Genomic DNA, 22447 nt, shown 5'->3' with positions numbered 1-22447 from the left:
TACCTCTTCACATCAACCAATTAGTACTAAATTGGTAGTAAAGTTATGACTCACAAAGGCAAACAGAATGAGTGAGGAGAAGATTTCTGGCAACGCACAAACAAAACTTTGGAAACGGGAGGCAAACGGATGGGAGGTCAATGACCAAGGGCGTAAACCAGTAAGAAATAAGTCAATTCATACTTCAGAATTCCAGAAACACTCAAGGATTAGAGACTGAACTTGAAGGAAGGGCTAAAAACAAAATGATGAGTTGGAGGTTTATTCTGAAGAGGCTGAGCCAGAGAAGCTCAGAACAGGAAACAGGAACAGCAGCACAGCGGAAATGAGGGTGAAGAGCCAGGCTGAACAGGAGCAAAGCACAGGGAAGCCCACACCAAGAGGGGAGGCCCTGGACCCTTCCTGAACATCTCAGAAAAAGAGCAGAGGGGCTTCCCAATCCGAAAAAACAGACTGGGGGAACTGCTCAGCCAAGAAAAAGATGGGGCGACACTGATATCTGAGAGTCCTCCTATGAAATGAGCAGGTCTCCACAGATATTCTCTATGCCAAGCAAGGCCTGCCAGCTGATTAGCACTCGGCAGCACAAACAACTTCCAGCCAGCTTTCTGGGATGTAACTCATAATAGGAACTGAGCCACAGCTCCCGCAACAGGCCTGACAGACTCACTGAAATTAACAATCTTAAGAGGCAAGACAGAGTAAGACAAACAGAAACAAAGAACACAAAGGAAAAATGAAATAATTCAGAAAATATATTAAAAGAACTCTTCATAATTTCCCCAAGCTACATTTAGTATCCTCAGAAATATATAAAACAATATATTATTCACTGGAAAACAACAGGTTGAGTTTTTAAAAAGAACATTTCAAGAATAAGAAAGAACTCTTGGAAATAAATGTTAGCATCAATTAAAAATTTAATTAAAGAGTTAAAAAAATTTTTAAACCCATAGAATAGAGAACACCAAAAGGAAAATTAACAAATAAATTACAAAAAATACTTTCTGAAGCCAAAAAAAGTTTATTTTGAAATTGGAAAGTTCCACTGAGTATCAAGAAAAAGGTTGGCATCAGGGAGAGAAAGAAAGTCCTAGCTGGCTCCCCAAAGAAAAAGCAGATCACAAAGAACAAATTAGGAATCAGAATACTCTAGGGCTTTAAAGAATACAGGGGCCTAGAAAAGAACAAAGCAGTGTCTTCAAACAGCTAAGAAAAGGTTATTTTCTGAACTGGAACCATATACCCAGCCAGATTACTAATCAGGTAATCAAGCATGAATGAAGACACAGTCACATGTGCAATGTAAACCAAGAACAAAAAAGGTACGTAACCCAGAGCTTGGATATTTAACCCAAAAAAGAAAGGAAAAGAAAATTCTCAAGAAGATGATGAAGGGAAGCGTCATGGCAGCAATCCGTCCAGGTTAGATTAAAAGATGGAGAACTCCAAGGGCCATCTCAGGGGTAAGAAAAACTCATTGCTTACCTGATTCTGAATTGTTTCAGGAATTTCATAGTTTCACCAAGTAGCATGGGTCCTCCATTTGTGTTTAAAATTATACTACTTGATTATATTAATTATGAATAAATGAAAGGGAACGGCAGTTATGACTAAGAAAATCAAATAGTTGTGCAAGGAAAAAAATTTAATTATATGTACTATGTGGCCCCTATGAAAAGCATTTATATCACCCTAAGATTATAATACTGTATATTAAGCCAAAAGTAGGGGAAATGTATTTGGGGACAGGAATTTAAAAGAAAAATCTTCTCTTAATGTGCTCCTTTTTATCCTGTAAGCCAGTAGTTACATCTAGAAGCTTGCTAAGATTTAGGTTTAAGTCTCTTGGTGCTTTTGTATACTTCCATCTGGACATCCTAATATCTGGCTCTCTCTCTGTTGGTGATGTTTGCGGGTATTGATAATCCTTGCTCACGTGTATTAATTCATCAGGGGTTGCCAAATGGTGGTCCCTACATCTATTATTCTTTCTTGATTTATTAGTGGTTTACTTCTAAAAGAGAAATATCCCCTCATCAACAATTAGATTACCATGAGGTAAATTTCATGTAGGAACCCCAGAAAATAAATGCTTGCTCATTTGCTTTATTTACCAGTTTTCAATACTGATGCTTCTATGTTTTTACAAAATTTTCTATTGGGTTTTGTATGTTAATTTTGTAACCTGCTATTTGGCTAACTTCTTTCTTTGTAGTATTTATTCTTTTGGATTTTCCAGATATATCATCAAAAACTGCAAATAAAGATAATTTCACCTCCTTCTGGCTTGCTTGCTTTATCTATAAAGATGTTGCTCTTATCCTTATGTGCTTTTTTTTCCACAGTTTTGTATGGGATTCAACAAGTAATTTTTTTATTGGCTACTTTTAAGTAAAAGGAATTTTTCAGTAGTTTAAGAAGAGAAGAATGTGGCCAAGATAACTTTTCTAGCTTCACGGAATAGTTCTTTCCTCTGTTTTCATGAAGTTGAAAAAAAACAGTGTAGCACACACTGAGATCTTCCCCCATCTGTTTTGCTCCAACATTTCTTTCTGGACCTTCTATTTCCTCTGCTGCTTTTAAACCTCCCCTGCACAGATGTCTACTCCAGCATTTTCCATTCAGTGCAGGGCTCTGTCCTGGATAGGTGCTTCATTCTAGAGAAGTCACAGGGGAACGACCAGCAGACCGCTCCAATACCAGTGGGCCACTCTAGGGTTTCCTTGTACTCATCTACTCACAGGAGCCATCAAAGTCCCCTCCTAGCTGCTGTCACCATCCTAAAAATAGCCCAGTGAACCACCATTCCCATATAGGGATTCCTATATGAAACGTACCTGATGGCAGTGTGGGGGTTTCCTGGCTCTGAGTAGTCACTAGGCCCTTTGAGCTTCCTCTCTCACACTTTCTAATACCACGCAGTTCTTAAAACTGCTGATGGTTTGTTCCTCCTTCCTATTTTGAGGTTCATGGAGATACTACCTTATCACTTACATTTTTTGTTGATGTTATTCATGAGTTATGGTTTTACTGTAGTGGTTCCTCTGCTTAATTACATGAGGAGTTTCAAACCTATGCCACTGTCATCCTCCCAGAATCCTCTCCTATTTGATTTTTTAAGCTACGTTCAAGCATTTAATAAAAATACAATTTAACTTTAAAGAGAGACAAATATAGCTCTCTATATTATCAGATGAGTCTCAACTTTCCTTGATAAGGATTTCAATTAATTCCTAACTAAAAATTAAAAATAAACATTGCAAGCTCATTGTATCATTTAAATTATGATGTACACACTGACTTAAAACTACATAACCCCCCAGTAACAGCAAGCACACCCAACACCCACATCTTAGTTTCTAAATACCATTTTCCAAAAAAAAGGAACCAGGGCTCTTTGGAGAAATGGCTGATTCAACGTCTGGGATTGGGAAAATACAATATAAGCCAGAGTGTCTTGTAGGACCAGAAAATAAGGATGCGCTCAAAAAAAAAGGGAAGAAAACACCTCAAGAAGACACAGGGACCAACCTAAAAAAGCCCCCTCCCAATGGCTGCAGCAGAAACAATGTGAGCAACAAAGAAATAATGTACCAGTAGATTAAGCTAGTATTACAGATACCATACAGGATGACTATGTAAATCTGAATTTCAGATAAACACTAATTTTTTAGTGGAAGTCTACCTTATTGCAGTATCTGAAAATGCCAATTTCTACATGTCCTTGGTAGATTGATATGTAAAAATATTATAATAACTATATAGTAAGACATATACAATTCTTTCTTCCATCACATAGGTTTAATAATTCTCAACAACTTGTAATTCTTCTAAATGATACTGAATCTAGATGTTCTCCCAGGAGTTAGTGATGTATCTACAACCAAAATGAATGCTACCTTGCAATCACAGAGATATGGGGCTGATTTGGAGAAAACCAGATAATCAATTCTCTTCACAAATGTTGCATTATAACTTTTTCTTCGGCTTCATTAACACAAAATGTGACACAAGAAGTGTACAGTGTTGTATGATTTAATTAAATTGGCATGTCCATACTTTTCTAGCAGTTGACATTTCTAGCTCCATTTTGTCCCTCATGATATTTACTATTTAAAATTTATGAAACAGCATGTGTTTCTCAGCTCAAGATGATGAAATCAAAATTTACTTAACATTCTCCTCTTACTTTTTAAACTCAGAACATCTATTTTAAAAGTTCTTAAGTTTAAGTTAAATCTAAAAAAAAATCACTTAATTTTAGAAGATCATAAGTCTTTTTATAATGTTAAATGCAAGCCAATCTTGCAAACAGGAATTTCAGCAAAAATTTTATGGTCAAAAAGCAGCAGCCACCTCAGAATTCTTTCTCTCTTTAAGTCAAAAGGCAAGACCTGCCTGGATATAGTTTAAGTTTAGGAAATTTCATTATGACGAATACACGATTTCTCTTTAAGAAGATCAATTTCTTGATCTTTACACTGAAATATTTACAATGAAAACAAACTAGAATAAGACAAGTGAACAAATTTTAACATTTATTCTGAAATGAATTCTTTGTAAATGTGCCAAATTCAAAACTATCCTTACTGTCCACAAACCCGGTACCAACTCTGATGTCCTCTCCAAAGGTTTAAAATGTCAAAGGATTTTAATTATACATTCCTGTAACTGGAAACAACTAGGGGGAAAAAATGATTTTTCCATAAATAAGTGAATCATTTCTCATTTGCCTGCTGGGTGCTTTTGAATAAAGAGTCAGTATACAGTTTGCTCTCTCTCTCTCCCCACCAACACATGAAACCACCCAGGGAGAAAATGCATTAATAATGCAATGATAAAGCCACCTGGCTCTTCAGCACAGCAAGCTCCTCCTGGAAGAGGGGTACCCCCTCTGCGGGCCCCTGATAATGGGGAGACAGCACTTACCGAGCTGGGGCTGGAGTGGCGCCGCACTTTGGGAGACTCTTTGCCAGTGGAGGAGGTCTTAAAGTTAATGCAAGCATTGTTCTCGGAATGCACCCTCTTTACTTGATTTGTTGGTTTCTCAAATGGGTCAAAAGTGCTCTGTGTCCTCTGAACCCTGACTTTTTTATCCTCAGGAATTGTGTCCAGGGGTTTGATCACAGAGTCCATTCCCTGGCAGTTCCGTGTAGACATCTTCGTGACACATATCTGGAGAAAAAAAAGAAATTAAACTCAGAGCTCTCCACTGGAACTTTTTATCACTAAACACACTGATTTATTGTTCTAGGAAGCATGCCCATTTCAATTTCAGGAGATACCCAGAAAGGCTGCATTCTAAACAATCGACTTGAGTTTATATCACAGTACGAAAGAAATTCCTAATCAATTCTGCTTATACTCGTTTTGGGCTGACACTAAAAATGCCCTCCCGAAAACAGACAGCTTAAAGGCCTAGACTATTATGTCTCAAGGTGGTACTTGAACTCTGTCACATGTTTTACCACCTGACTGCAAGTGGAATTATTTCTGAACCATTAAGAAGTTGGATGATTTGTCGTAATTTTTTTTAAAAATCAGTTGAGGAAATCCAATGGGCATTTTCACTGATGGGTCATCATGGAAGCAGCTAACACAGCTAGAGAAAAAGATCATTATGTTCTTCACAGCTTTTATGTTTGAAGATATATGTTTAAAATCTGTCCTTACCTTAATTACATCTCCAAACTGGGATGGAGCATTGTATACAAAGGCTAATGGTTAGAGATGTTGAAAAATTCAAAAACAATGTTTTTTTCCCTAATTCCAAAACTAATGGATGAAAATAATACTGTAAAAGAAAAACACTGAATAACACTCATTTCCAAATTTTGTTTACATGACCCTGCTAGATGCCCATTTCCCTCCCAACTTCACTCATTCTCTTCCTGCACTGCCGACCCAGCTCTCGTTTCATTTCAGTCTCTCTGACTTTTGCTCCTTGTTTTCCACTTTATGTTCTAACCCCTTTGTTCTCCCTATACTCTGGAGACTTTGTTGTTCTTATTAAATAACTTTATAGCCTCTAGCTTGTCTGTAAAGCGAGGTAACTTTATTATTCTCTCCGCAGAAACCTTGAAATTGCTTTTAAGGATTTTTCCTTCTTGTGAAAAGTTTCCACATCCCCATTTTTAAAAGAAGGAAAACAGAAGATATTTAAGAAAATCCCATATTGTTAAGTAAAAATATGAAGTATCTGAGTACTATGTATAGGATTCCATATGGAGAATAAATGTATCTATGTACGCAGATTGCTACAGACACAGATATATATATATATACACAAAGACATAGATATTTGTACGTGTATGTATGAGCACAGTAAAGGCATACAAGAAAACATAGTAAACTGTAACATACAGTACCTCCCAACACATGGAATTGAATTGATAAAGGGTAAGATTACTTATTTTTTATATACCATTGTATTGTTTGAATCATATAATAACCAGGTCTGACAAAGCAGTTTTTAAAAACCACCAAAATAGTAAACATAATTAAATTATGTCTTTCAACTTTTTGAGGCAAAATAATATGTTTTTAATTAAGTATTAAGCATCAGCTCTGCCTAAGAGTATGTCTCAACTGATAAGCATGGGTTGAGTTTTAATTAAGTCAAATGAGAAGGATATCATCCTACCTTTATGTGGTCTTTTTAAGGATGTGAAAGCAGGAGGCAACATGTGATATGTATGTGAAACCACCCACATCACTGAGGCAACTGAATTATAATTATAATATATAAACACACGGGCCTGTTTAATTATAATATATAAACACATCAGTCAACAAACCCAAAGCACAAGAAATACAAAGAAAATGACATGAAGGCATATTGAAATCAAATTGTTTAAAACAAGTGATAAGGGATTATCTTAAAAAGGAGCCAGGGAGGGAAAAAAGTACTTTAAAAGATACATATGACAGTAAATATTTGGAAACTAAATAATACTAAAGGGTAGAAAGTATCTTGAAATAAATAAAAATAATAACACAAAATACCAAAATGGTGGGATACAGCTAAAGTAATATTTCAGCTGTAAAAAATGTTATACTACTATGCATATATAGTAGAAATAAAGAAAGGTCTCAAAGCAATGAGGCTACACCTTAAAATACTAGAAAAAGGAAAGCAACTGAAACCCAAAAATAAGAAGAATGAAAATAATAAATATCATAGTGGAAATACATGAAATAGAAAATGGAAAATAATAACGAAAATCAATGAAACCGAAACCTCTAGCAACACTGTTAAAGACAACAAATAGGGTAAAAAAATACATTGCCAATATCAGAAATGATAGAGGTGATATTATAAACAACTTTATGCCAAGAAATTCACCAACTTAGATGAAATAAATTCCTTGAAAGACACAAATTACCAAAGCAAACTTGAAAAAACAATAGATAACCTGAACAGGCCTATGTCGATTAAAGCAATTAAGTTTGTAGACAAAACCTTATCACAAAGAAAAATCAGACAGTACCACTACTGAAGTAAACCAAACACTGAAAGAAGAAATAACACAAATTGTACAGAAAAACTTTAAAAACTAAAGAGGCAGGAATACTTCAAAACTGATTATAAACCAGCATCATTCCATCATCCAAACAAGATAAAAACATTATAAGAAACTACAGATAAATTGCTCTCATGAATACAGATGTGAAAACTACTGGCATATTTTTAACAAATTCAATAATATATAAAAAGGAAAATAAATCATGAAAAGCAAGTATTAATCCAGGAAGGCAAGGTTGGGTTGACATGCAAAAATGTGTATTTCACCATTTTAATATACAACTGTAGGGAGTCTCTCAAATGGCTCCCAGAATGGCCACAGCCAGGTAGTCACACTCTTATTTAGTCCCCAGATCTTGAACATGGGCTGGATTTGTTGACTTATACCCAACAAATAGGAGATGGAAGAAATCATGGAATATCACTGTGAGAAAACATTACAAAAGACTGTGGCTTCTGTATTGGTGCTCTTTCCTTCTCATTCCCTCTCTCCCAGATCACTACCCTGGGGAAAGCCAGCTTCCATACCATAAGGCAGTTGTGTGGACAGGCACATATGCGGAAGGTCTGAGGACAGAAAACAGCCACATGAGTTGTGCTTCAAGTGCAACCACAACCCTGGCTCACTGTTCAACCAGAACGTCATGGGTGACTGGGAGCTAGAGGCACCCTCTAATGAGCACCTGGATTCTAGACCCATAGAAATTGGAGATAAAAAAAAAAATGTTTGGAGGGGGCGGAGCCAAGATGGCGGCGTGAGTAGAGCAACGGAAATCTCCTCCCAAAACCGCATATATCTATGAAAATATAACAAAGACAACTCTTCCTAGAATAGAGACCAGAGGACACAGGATAACAGCCAGACCATATCCACACCTGCAAGAACCCAGCGCCTCTTGAAGGGGGTAAGATACAAGCTCTGGCCCAGCGGGACCGGAGAGCCCCTCCCCCCACCTCCCGGCGGGAGAAGAGTAGGCAGAGCGGGAGGGAAAGAGAGCCCAGGACAGCTGAACACCCAACCCCAGCCATCCGGACCAGAGTGCAGACACAGTGCGTGCGCGGGGCCCTGGATTCTAGGGAAACAGGGCTGCAAGAACGGCGAGTGGGTACCGGAGGCCTGACGCCAGAGGACATAAGAAAAGCGAGTGGACATTTTTCTTTTTTTTTTTTTTTTTGCTGTTTTGTTTAGGCAAGCGCTTTTTGGAAGTCTTAAAGGGACAGGGACCCAATACTAGGGAAACGGGGTGGCAAGACCGACGAGCGTGTATCGGAGGCTGACGCCGGAGAACAAAAGAAAAGTTAGCAGCCAATTTTTTTTTTTGCGAGTGCTTTTTGGAAGTCTTAAAGGGATATGGACCCCAATACTAGGGAAAAAGGGCAGCAAGACCGGTGAGCAGATGCCTGAGGCTGTCGCCAGAGAATAAAGAAAAATGAGAGGCCGATTTTTATTTATTTTTTTTAATATTATTATTTTTTTGTGTGTGTGGTCGTTTTGTTTTGGCCGGTGCTCTTTGGAAGTCTTAAAGGGGCAGGGCGGGACACAAATCCAAAGGTAGGGAACCCAGGGATATCAGAGCACCCTAATCCCCTGGGCTGCAGGGAGCATGGAGGCCCCTTACGGAGATAAATAGCCTCCCAGCCGCTCCCCCTCCAACGCGACTCCACCACTTTGAAGCAGAAGCCCGAGTCAGGCCACGCCCACAGCAACAGCAAAGACAAACTCCATAGCAGCCAGGCAGAAAGCAGAAGCCCTGTCTGCGCCAGCTACCCAGCACAAGCCACTAGAGGTCGCTGTTCCCCCAGGAGAGGAGGGCCACAAACCAACAAGAAGGGAAGTTCTTACAGCCGTCACTCGTCCCAGCTCTGCAAACTATTCCTCTCACCAAGAAAAGACAAAATTACAGGCAAACAAAGATAACAGAGACTCCAGAGAAGGAGACAGACCTAACCAGTCTTCCTAACAAAGAATTCAAAATAAAAATCATAAACATGCTGACAGAGATGCAGAGAAATACACAAGAGATATGAGATGAAGTCTGGAGGCAGATCACAGGAGCCAGAAAGGAGATTACAGAAATGAAACAAACTCTGGAAGGGTTTATAAGCAGAATGGATAGGATGCAAGAGGCCATTGATGGAATTGAAATCAGAGAACAGGAACGCATAGAAGCTGACATAGAGAGAGACAAAAGGATCTCCAGGAATGAAACAATATTAAGAGAACTGTGTGACCAATCTAAAAGGAACAATATCCGTATTATAGGGGTCCCAGAAGAAGAAGAGAGAGGAAAAGGGATGGAAAGTATCTTGGAAGAAATAATTGCTGAAAACTTCCCCAAACTGGGGGAGGAAATAATTGAACAGACCACGGAAATACACAGAACCCCCAACAGAAAGGATCCAAGGAGGACAACACCAAGACACATAATAATTAAAATGGCAAAGATCAAGGACAAGGAAAGAGTTTTAAAGGCAGCTAGAGAGAAAAAGGTCACCTATAAAGGAAAACCCATCAGGCTAACATCAGACTTCTCGACAGAAACCCTACAGGCCAGAAGAGAATGGCATGATATATTAAATGCAATGAAACAGAAGGGCCTTGAACCAAGGATACTGTATCCAGCATGACTATCATTCAAATATGATGGTGGGATTAAACAATTCCCAGACAAACAAAAGCTGAGGGAATTTGCTTCCCACAAACCACCTCTACAGGACATCTTACAGGGACTGCTCTAGATGGGAGCACTCCTAGAAAGAGCACAGCACAAAACACCCAACAAATGAAGAATGGAGGAGGAGGAGGAATAAGAAGGGAGAGAAGTAAAGAATCTCCAGACAGTGTATATAACAGCTCAATAAGCGAGCTAAGTTAGGCAGTAAGATACTAGAGAGGCTAAACTTGAACCTTTGGTAATCACGAATTTAAAGCCTGCAATGGCAATAAGTACATATCTTTCAATAGTCACCCTAAATGTTAATGGGCTGAATGCACCAATCAAAAGACAAAGAGTAATAGAATGGATTAAAAAGCAAGACCCATCTATATGCTGCTTACAAGAAACTCACCTCAAACCCAAAGACATGTACAGAATAAATGTCAAGGGATGGAAAAACATATTTCAGGCAAGCAACACCGAGAAGAAAGCAGGGGTTGCAGTACTAATATAAGACAAAATAGACTTCAAAACAAAGAAAGTATCAAGAGATAAAGAAGGACACTACATAATGATAAAGGGCTTAGTCTAACAAGAGGACATAAGCATTCTAAATATATATGCACCCAACACAGGAGCACCAGCATATGTGAAACAAATACTAACAGAACTAAAAGGGAAAATAGACTGCAATGCATTCATTCTAGGAGACTTCAACACACCACTCACCCCAAAGGATAGATCCACCGGGCAGAAAATAAGTAAGGACACGGAAGCACTGAACAACAGAGTAGAGCAGATGGAACTAATAGACATCTATAGAACTCTACATCCAAAAGCAATAGGATACACATTCTTCTCAAGTGCACATGGAACATTCTCCAGAATAGACCACATACTAGGCCACAAAAAGAGCATCAGCAAAATCCAAAATATTGAAATCCTACCAACCAACTTTTCAGACCACAAAGGTATAAAACTAGAAATAAACTGTACAAAGAAAACAAAAAGGCTCACAAACACATGGAGGCTTAATAACATGCTCCTAAATAATCAATGGATCAATGAACAAATTAAAATAGAGATCAGGGAATATATAGAAACAAATGAGAACAAAAACACAAAGCCCCAACTTCTGTGGGACGCAGCGAAAGCAGTCTTAAGAGGAAAGTATATAGCGATCCAGGCACACTTGAAGAAGCAAGAACAATCCCAAATGAATAGTCTAACATCTAAATTATCGAAATTGGAAAAAGAAGAACAAATGAGGCCTAAAGTCAGCAGAAGGAGGGACATAATAAAGATGAGAGAAGAAATAAACAAAATTGAAAAGAATAAAACAATAGCAAAAATCAATGATACCAAGAGCTGGTTCTTTGAGAAAATAAACAAAATACATAAGCCTCTAGCCAAACTTATTAAGAGAAAAAGAGAATCAACAAAAAATCAACAGAATCACAAATGAGAACGGAAAAATCACGACAGACTCCACAGAAATACAAAGAATTATTAAAGACTACTATGAAAACCTATATGCCAACAAACTGGAAATCCTAGAAGAAATGGACAACTTCCTAGAAAAATACAACCTTCCAAGACTGACCAAGGAAGAAACACAAAAGTTAAACAAACCAATTAACAGCAAAGAAATTGAAATGGTAATCAAAAAACTACCGAAGAACAAAACCCCCGGGCCGGACGGATTTACCTCGGAATTTTATCAGACACACAGAGAAGACATGATACCCATTCTCCTTAAAGTTTTCCAAAAAATAGAAGAGGAGGGAATACTCCCAAACTCATTCTATTAAGCCAACATCACTCTAATACCAAAACCAGGCAAAGAACCCTCCAAAAAAGAAAATTACAGACCAATATCACTAATGTAGATGCAAAAATACTCAATAAAATATTAGCAAACCGAATTCAAAAGTATATCAAAAGGATCATACAGCATGACCAAGTGGGATTCATCCCAGGGATGCAAGGATGGTACAACATTCGAAAGTCCATCAACATCATCCACCACATCAACAAAAAGAAAGACAAAAACCACATGATCATCTCCATAGATGCTGAAAAAGCATTTGACAAAATTCAACATCCATTCATGATAAAAACTCTCAGCAAAATGGGAATAGAGGGCAAGTACCTCAACATAATAAAGGCCATATATCATAAACCCACAGCCAACATTATACTGAACAGCGAGAAGCTGAAAGCTTTTCCTGTGAGATCGGGAACTAGACAGGGATGCCCACTCTCCCCACTGTTATTTAACATAGTACTGGAGGTCCTAGGCACGGCAATCAGACAAAACAAAGAAATACAAGGAATCCAGATTGGTAAAGAAGAAGTTAAACTGTCACTATTTGCAGATGACATGACATTGTATATAAAAAACCCTAAAGACTCCACCCCAAAACTACTAGAACTGATATCGGAATACAGCAAGGTTGCAGGATACAAAATTAACACACAGAAATCTGTAGCTTTCCTATACACTAACAATGAACCAACAGAAAGAGAATTCAGGAAAGCAATTCCATTCAAAATTGCATCAAAAAGAATAAAATACCTAGGAATAAATGTAACCAAAGAAGTGAATGACCTATACTCTGAAAACTACAAGTCACTCTTAAGAGAAATTAAAGGGGACACTAACAAATGGAAACTCATCCCATGCTCGTGCCTAGGAAGAATTAATATCATCAAAATGGCCATCTTCCCCAAAGCAATATACAGATTTCATGTAATCCCTATCAAATTGCCAGCAACATTCTTCAATGAACTGGAACAAATAATTCAAAAATTCATATGGAAACATCAAAGACCCCAAATAGCCAAAGCAATCCTGAGAAAGCAATCCTGAGAAAGAATTATTTGAACAAATAATTCAAAAATTCATATGGAAACATCAAAGACCCCAAATAGCCAAAGCAATCCTGAGAAAGAAGAATAAAGTAGGGGGGATCTCACTCCCCAATTTCAAGCTCTATTATAAAGCCATAGTAATCAAGACAGTTTGGTACTGGCACAAGAACAGAGCCACAGACCAGTGGAACAGACTAGAGAATCCAGACATTAACCCAGACATACATGGTCAATTAATATTTGATAAAGGAGCCATGGACATACAATGGCGAAATGACAGTCTCTTCAACAGATGGTGCTGGCAAAACTGGACAGCTACATGTAGGAGACTGAAACTGGACCATTGTCTAACCCCATATACAAAAGTAAATTCAAAATGGATCAAAAACCTGAATGTAAGCCATGAAACCATTAAACTCGTGGAAAAAAACATAGGCAAAAACCTCCTAGACATAAACATGAGCAACCTCTTCTTGAACATATCTCCCTGGGCAAGGAAAACAACAGGAAGAATGAACAAGTGGGACTATATTAAGCTGAAAAGCTTCTGTACAGCAAAAGTCACAATCAATAGAACAAAAAGGAACCCTACAGTATGGCAGAATATATTTGAAAATTACAGATCCGATAAAGGCTTGACGTCCAAAATATATAAAGAGCTCACACGCCTCAACAAACAAAAGTCAAATAATCCAATTAAAAAATGGGCAGTGGAACTGAACAGACAGTTCTCCAAAAAAGAAATACAGATGGCCAACAGACACATGAAAAGATGCTCCACATCGCTAATTATCAGAGAAATGCAAATTAAAACTACAATGAGGTATCACCTCACACCAGTAAGGATGGCTGCCATCCAAAAGACAAACAACAACAAATGTTGGTGAGGCTGTGGAGAAAGGGGAACCCTCCTACACTGCTGGTTGGAATGTAAATTAGTTCAACCATTGTGGAAAGCAGTATGGAGGTTCCTCAAAATGCTCAAAACAGACTTACCATTTGATCCAGGAATTCCACTCCTAGGAATTTACCCTAAGAACACAGCACTCAAGTTTGAAAAAGACAGATGCACCCCTATGTTTATCGCAGCACTATTTACAATAGCCAAGAATTGGAAGCAACCTAAATGTCCATCCGTAGATGAATGGATAAAGAAGATGTGGTACATATACACAATGGAATACTTACTACTCAGCCATAAGAAGAGGGCAAATCCTACCATTTGCAGCAACATGGATGGAGCTGGAGGGTATTATGCTCAGTGAAATAAACCAAGCGGAGAAAGAGAAATACCAAATGATTTCACTCATCTGTGGAGTATAAGAACAAAGGAAAAACTGAAGGAACAAAACAGCAGCGGAATCACAGAACCCAAGAATGGAGTAACAGAGGATCAAAGCCTAATTTGGCTACCCAGAAAATGAACTAAGATGCGATATAAAGAACTTCGAACATCAGCACTCTCTGGAAGAGTCATACCAGAAGATGATCATCAAAAAACCTCAACAAAGATCCAGTCGATGCTGCAGTTGTAGCTGCATTCACCCCACCCCATTCACTTCATTCCTGCACTTGCCTGGAATGAAGAAGGAGATATCTAAGCTGGCCTGTGCATACAGTAAAACAACAAATTTGACTGGATGTACAGTGTTGGAACTCAACCAAGAATTAGGAGAAGTGCAAGTTCTAGCACTCCAAAATCTTACAACTACAGACTATCTACTGTTAAGAAAACATATGGGATGTGAACAGTTCCCAGGAATGGGCTGTTTTAATTTGTCTGATTTCTCTCAGATTGTTCAAGTACAGTTGGACAATAGCCATCATATCATAGACAAATTTTCACAAATGCCTAGGGTGCCTAACTGGTTTTCTTGGCCTCACTGGAGATGGCTGGTAATTATAGATCTGCTTTGGTTATGTAACTGTATTCCTATTATGTTAATGTGTGTGTGCAATTTAATTAGTAGTTTAAAAACTATACATGCTTAAATTACTCTACAAGAAGATATGTCAAAGAAATAATCAATCTTCCTATGTTTTCTTCCATCTGCTACCTCTATAGCTTTTCTTCTTCCTTCCTAATTACAACCCTTAAATAGAATTCGTGCCTCATATCGAATTTACCGAGTATCATAATTCCTCCAAGTGCTAAAGATACCTCAAGACAAATGCTGGGCATAGAAGCCACAGGGCATAAATCTGCAAAGAAGTAAAAAGCTAACCTTTTCAAACAATATGGCTTCTCTCTCACTTACCGACTTTACATCTCCCTGTATGGCCCCAGATGATGACTGGTTAGCCAGAGACGGGTAAGATTCCTCAAGGGAGGAACAACCTAAGACAGGCACAGTCGCAGGGGGGCCATCAGGTGAGAAACTGGGGATCAACAGAGGTGAGGCTTCGAACCTCTCCCCCCGTTTTGAGAGAAAACTTCTGCATCCGTGGATGTTTTATTGCCCTTGTCTAGCTTGGATTAACACATAGTCTACAGGCACACACCTGATCATCTACATTTGCTCTCTTACAGCACTAAACTAAGTTTTCTACCTTTATCTTACATCTACCTACCACTTCAGCATTTTATTAAAAATAATAATAATAATAATAATAATAAAGGGAGAAATGTGGGATCCACATATAAATCAAGTATAAAAATCAAACGAATATTCATATTTGACCTCATTGTTTATAGTTCATAATGCGTGATCAAAACCGAAAGTTTCTGTGATGACTGCCCTTGCACTGTTCACCATGTAAGAACTTATTCACTATGTAAGAATTTGTTCACCATGTAAGAACTTGTTCGTTATACTTTAGAAGATTGGAGACTTTTGAGAAGTAGGCATGGGGCTGATTAATGATTGTGCATTGAGTCCCCTATACAGAATTTTATTGTTGTTAACAACCATTTGATCAATAAATATAAGATATGCCCTCAAAAAAAAAAAAATGTTTGTTGTTTTAAAATATTTTGGGTAATTTGTTATGCAGCAGTAAATAACTAACAGATTTTTTTTTAAGTTATGTGGATCATCTCAAAAGACTCAGAAAAAGCACAGGACAAAATCCAGCACTGATTTATGATAAAACTCAACAACTTAAAAATAGAAGGAAACTACCTCAATTGCATAAAAGGCACTACAAAAAAATGATAGCTAACATAAAAGTTAATAGTAATAAATTAATGGCCTTTCTCCTAAGAATAGAAACAAATGAAGAATGTCCGCAGTCTTATCACATTGATTTGACATTGTATTATAAGTTCTAGATGATACCACAAAGTGAAAAAAATCAATAAAAAGTATCTACATTGGAAGAGAAGAAGTAAAACTGACTTTATTTATAGACGACATTATCATCAACAGAGAAAATCCAATGTAATCTACAAAAAACAAAGAGGCCATTAGATATTAAACATAGTACTGGAGGTCCTAGCCACAGAATTAGACAACACAAAGAGATAACAGGTATCCAAACTGGTAAGGAAGAAGATAAATTCTCACTATTTTCAGATGACATGGTATTATACATAGAAAACCCTAAAGACTCCACCAAAAAACATCTGAAGTAACTGAATTCAGCTAAGTTGCAGGATAAAAAATTAATACACAGAAATTTGTTGCATTCCTATATACTAACAATGAACTAGCAGAAAGAGAAATCAAGAAAACTCCATTTATAATTGCATCAAAAAGAATAAAATACCTGGGAATAAGCCTAACCAAGGAGGTAAAAGACCTTTACTCTGAAAACTATAAGACACTCATGAGAGAAATTAAAGAAGACACCAATAAATGGAAATCTATCCCATGTTCATGGATGGGAAAAATTAATATTGTCAAAATGGCATTCCTGCCCAAAGAAATTCACAGATTCAATGCAATCCCTATCAAAATACCAACAGCATTTTTCAGTAACTAGAAAAAATTGTACTAAAATTCATATGAAACCACAAAAGACCCCAAATAGCCAAAGCAATCCTGAGAAAGAACAAAGCTGGGGGGATTACATTCCCTAACCTCAAGCTCTACAAAGTCAAGTAATCAAAACAATTTGGTACTGGCACAAGAACAGACCCATAGATCAATGGAATAGGATAGAAAGCCCAGGTATCGATGCATATAAGGTCTATTAATATACAATAAAAGAGCCATGAATATATAATGGGGGAAAGACAGCCTCTTCAACAACTGGTGCTGGCAAAACTGGACAACTACATGTAAGAGAATGAAACTAGATTATTGTCTAACTCCATACAGAAAAAGTAAACTCAAAATGGATCAAAGACCCGAATGTAAGTCATGAAACCATAAAACTCTTAGAAGAAAACATAGGCAAAAATCTCTTAAATAAGCATGAGCAACTTCTTCCTAGACACATCTCCTCAGGCAAGAGAAACAAAATAAAAAATGAACAAGTGGGACTACAGCAAACTAAAAAGCTTCTGTACAGCAAAGGACACTGTCAGCAGAACAAAAAGGCATCCTACAGTATGGGAGCATGTATTCATAAACAATTCATCTGATAAGGGTTTAACATCCAAAATACATAAAGAATTAATACATCTCAACACCCAAAAAGCAAATGACCTGATCAAAAATGGGCAGAGAAATTCAACAGACACTTCTCCAAAAAAGAAATACAAATGGCCAACAGGCACATGAAAAGATGCTCCACATCACTAATCATCAAGGAAATGCAAATTAAAACCACAAGGCGGTATCACCTCACACCATTTAGGATGGCCAACATCCAAAAGACAAGAAACAAAAAATGCTGGTGAGGATGCAGAGAAGTAGGAACCCTCCTACACTGTTGCAAATTGGTGCAACTGCTGTTGGAAGCAGTATGGAGTATCCTCAAAAAATTAAAAACAGAAAAACCATTTGTCCTAGTAATTCCACTTCTAGGAATCTACCCAAGGAAAACAAAATCCTTGATTCAAAAAGATATATGCACCCCCATGTTTACCACCACACTTTTTGCAATAGCCAAGATATGGAACCAACCTAAGTGCCCATCAGTAGATGAATGGATAAAGAAGATGTGGTACATATACACAATGGAATATTATTCAGCCTTAAAAAGAAAAGAAATCCTACCATTTGCACCAACATGGATGGAACTAGAGGGTATTATTTCTCAGTGAAATAATCCAGGTGGAGAAAGACAAATACCATATGATTTCACTTATTTGTAGAATATAAAAACAAAGACAGAAGGAACAAAACAGCATTAGACTCACAGGAGGGGGATAAAAGGACACAATAATTCATAATCACAATATACATGGATCATGGGGACTGCTGAACCATTGTGATGTACATTTGAAACCAACATATGATTGTATACTAATGATACTTGAATAAAAAAAATTTTTAAGCCACTAGAATTAATAAGTTTTCATAAGTATAAGATCAATATACCAAAATCACTTGTATTTCTCAACACTACTAATAATCATAAATTTTAAATTTCAAAAAAATTTACAACAGCTTCAAAGAATATAAAATATTTAAAGATAAATCTGACAAAATATATGCAGGATCTATATACAGAAACTGTAAAACATGGCTGAAAGAATTAAAAACTAAATGGAAAAGCACAAAGTCGAGCATCATATTCAAGGATCTTCCAATTTACTGTGGCAATTTTAGGAAGAAGTTAACCTCTATGTTTCTGCCATAAAATATTAACAGTCACTTACTTAACTTAGAAGGAGATTTATATATACATATACCAGTTAAATGAGGTGATAAATGTGTATAAATGATGTTATAAAAAGATGTAAATAGTGAATGAACTGATACGTGGATAATGGGAAATTGGTGACCATGTTTGGACCCCAACCCTATCCTTGAAAGTAGCAGTAGGAAGCATAAACCTTAGTTTATGGTCTTAGTTTGCCAGAAAGAACATGGAGCTAACCATACATTTTACTGAAACATACATTCTATTTTTTTCAAGGTCGTTGAACTATCTTTAGTAAAATAGACCTTATCACGCAGAAAATTATTTTTTTTCTGTATTTATGGAAAAATATATGTGGAAAATTTTTTCTAGATATATGCAGAAAAATTAACTATGAAGTATAAATTTGTAACACATGTCCACTAATACAGCCAAGCAAAAAATACTAGCAAGGGCTACATGACAAATGTCACTTCAACATGTCAACAGAGGAAAGAAGAACTGTAAGGGCTCCATCAAAGCTAAAAGAATGAACTTCTTAACCAGTTCACAACATCCCACAAACTCAAATAAACCTTTCATTTACTGCCTATCATTTTACCATTTCTGACAAAACTAAAACTCCCAATGTTATTTGTGAAGTTTAGGAGACAGAGGTACTCCAAATGGGAATCTGGGTGACTCTGAGTGTATACAATTTAAGCAAGAGAACGTATCACAGAACCTACTGCAAGTAAAGCCTGCCTGCCTTCCTCAAGCCTTACACTAAGGCTCTCTTAATGGACCTGACTATAGCACACGATAATTGCTGAAAGCAGTGCAAACTATGTACCCATGGAAAATCAGCTTCTCTGAAGTATTTCACCATTAGGACACAAGACCAGAAGCCTTCTCCTAATTTTTTAAGGGGAAAAAATGTATTTCAACAAACTTCTAAACTTAAAATATTTCCCACCAACATTCTTAAGCATTTCACATTTATCATTTTTTGTCACTTACTAGCAAACAACAAAATACAAGTAGAAAAGAATCATTAACACAGAATAAACTTCTTGGAAACAGTGTACTTGTATGAAAATATACCTATGGCTGTGATTTGACTTACTATATGCACAAACATATTTCTTGCTAGCTAGTTCCTAGTTCAGTTCACAAGATAATTTTAAAGTATCCTACAGTGGTTTACAGAGTGCCATGCTTTCTGGATACCCCATTAGCAGAACACATATGAGACTCACTTTCTTCTTATCCAATGCCACGCAGGCAAGAATGTTGTCCATTGTTGCACCCTTTTCTTACAGTGCCTCACTCAGGGGCTGGCTCACAGTAAAGCTCAGTAAGGTTCTATCAAATTAACAAATCACATTTAAGAAGTCCTCTTGCTCTCTTGCTAAAAGGGCTGAAGCTCTGATACACTTATTATTCAAAAGTTATTGTCAAAAAGACAGCGGCCTTGACAAAAAAAATAATAAACGTATATATATTCATGAAATGTTACCAAGATTTTTTTAAACTATGAATTAATTGTGATAGGCAGAATTCTTAAGTGGTACCTAATGTCCCTCACCTCTGAATAATCCCCTCCCCTTTGAGTGTGAACATGATGAGGGATCACTCCCAAGATTATGTGCTGTGATATGGCAAATAGAAAATTATCCTGAGGGGGCCTGACCTAATCAGGTGAGCTCCTTAAAAGTAGAGATGTTTCTCCACCTGGTCACAGGACAGAGAAAGAGCAGGAGAGATGTGATCCAGATTGCCTGGAAGAGAGCAAACATTTCATGCTGTGAACTGAAATGGGGGCAACATGGCACAGACCTATGGGACAGCCTCTAAGAGCTGAGAGAGGTCACTAGGTGGCAAAGGTAGAAAAATGGGGGCCACAGTCCTATAACCACAAGAAAATGAGTTCTACCAACAACTAGTGAGCTTGTAAGAAGATCCTGAGCCCAAGAGGAGAACCACAACTGCAGCAACATGTTGATTTCAGCCCCGTGAGACCTAGAGCAAAGAAACCAGCTGTGCCATGCTGGACTTCAAACCTGCAGCAAGGGAGATTTAGCTAATAAGTTTGTGATAATGTGTTACACAGTAGTAGAAAACTAATACATTCACTTCACTGAATTTGCTGAAGGCACTCTGACAGTTGAACAAACAGTTCTTGGGAACATGTTGTAGATACCACTTTTTCTGAACCTACTGCACTGTATCAGATCCCAGAGAAAATGTGATGATTCTTATGACCACTATCAATGAATGACACACACTGAGAGTTTTCTGCACGATGTAACTCTATCAGTATTAGAAAGTCCATCAACAACTTCTCTACGTAATTAAATTTATACACAATTGATGCTGGTCTCCACTTCACCTAGGGTTTGCATGAATAATATCAGTATCAGCACCCAATTTGTGCATGCATCTTCATCCAAGAATGTAATCTATACTTGGGTTTTCCACATAAGGCAAAGTGACTTTCTGGAAAACTTTCAAGTTTCCAATATTTGGGGCAAACAACTTAAACATGATCTGGACATCTCTGTTAACACAAGCACAACAGAAAGCAGAATCCAGGCTCTTCTGCAACTCACCCTGCAGACCCTGAAGAGAAGAGAGAGAGGTTTGGTCTAGAGAAGGATGCAGGCAAGGTGAAGAAAAAAAACTGTGCTCATTACCCCTAAAAAGCTACAATTTTTGGCAGCTCGTAGAATAAAATTATTGAAGTACCCAGGGTACTTGAAAAGAAGCATGAGCAGAAATGAAGTCCTAGCAATAAAAAAAGGTTCTAGAAACCAGATTTTACATCAGTGTTACTCCTGAATCCTCATTTGAATCCTTCTATAACCTGTCAGTAATCTAAATAAACTTTTCACTTCCACAAATACAATCTGTCCTTCTTCCCACAACAAAATGCTTTGGTCAATGCAGTAGAAAATCTTGATGACAGACATAACCTCACACTATAAGAAAAGAAAAGAGCAGATTTTTCCAACCATCAAATAGTAGCCTTTGATCCATTACTAACTTTCATGAGCACACCTAGTGCCCAGATTTTGGTATATGTTTCAGTTCTCCACTATGAAAAGAGTTATCTTTGGAAGGTAACCTGATTCCAGTTCACATGCAGGAAGCACAAAACAGCTGTGAAATATCCAGCTGTTACCAGAAAACTAGGATTCTTTCAAAAAGGTCAGGGACAATACTAGGAGGACAAAGAAATGTGCCAATAGGGGTTCCTACTGGCCAAATTGCAATTACGTTTTTGAGCATCAAAAGGAAAATAAAACTATTGTTAAATGGAAAAAGTAAAGTCACTAAAAGACCAAGAGTTCATTATGATTTCAAGAAAGACAAGTTAATATAAAGGGCAAATGGTAGTTATAACATAACAGCATGAATATAAATAGAATCTGGTTGTTTTGAACACATGGAACTGTGACTAAACCAAGCAGCATTAGGAAAAGTAAGAACTGTATATCAAGAAGAGGAATGATTGATTAGCATCTGCAGAAAGAGGATATAAGCAGCACGAGTGTAAAACTCGGGATGCTCTGATAATAGAACACAGGTCAATGTAATAAAGCAACAGACTAAAGGATATGCAATGTTGCCTAAGTAATATTTTACAAAGAATACATCTAGTGAAGAGGAATCAGATTGCAAAGAAAACTTATGTGAAGTTTAATGAAGTTCA

The 22447-nt window shown here is 37.3% G+C and overlaps 1 protein-coding gene across 5 annotated transcripts in view; it reads right to left on the bottom strand.

The window, feature by feature from the left end:
- The window catches only part of CDK14 (cyclin dependent kinase 14), a 701998-nt gene that overhangs the window by 515552 nt on the left and 163999 nt on the right, over positions 1 to 22447 (bottom strand). For all 5 annotated transcript variants that reach the window (XM_057504492.1, XM_036911780.2, XM_036911782.2 and 2 more), the window contains one exon: positions 4933 to 5178. In XM_057504492.1, coding sequence (XP_057360475.1) covers positions 4933 to 5163 — 231 coding nt within the window. In that variant the 5' untranslated portion in view covers positions 5164 to 5178. The remainder of the gene's footprint in view (positions 1 to 4932; positions 5179 to 22447) is intronic.

The sequence above is a fragment of the Manis pentadactyla genome, chromosome 7 (genome assembly GCF_030020395.1).
Source record: "Manis pentadactyla isolate mManPen7 chromosome 7, mManPen7.hap1, whole genome shotgun sequence".
In the NCBI taxonomy this organism is placed as follows: Eukaryota; Metazoa; Chordata; class Mammalia; order Pholidota; family Manidae; genus Manis; species Manis pentadactyla.
Note: the sequence above shows the minus strand (reverse complement) of the source record. Positions and strands in the feature narration are given on the sequence as shown.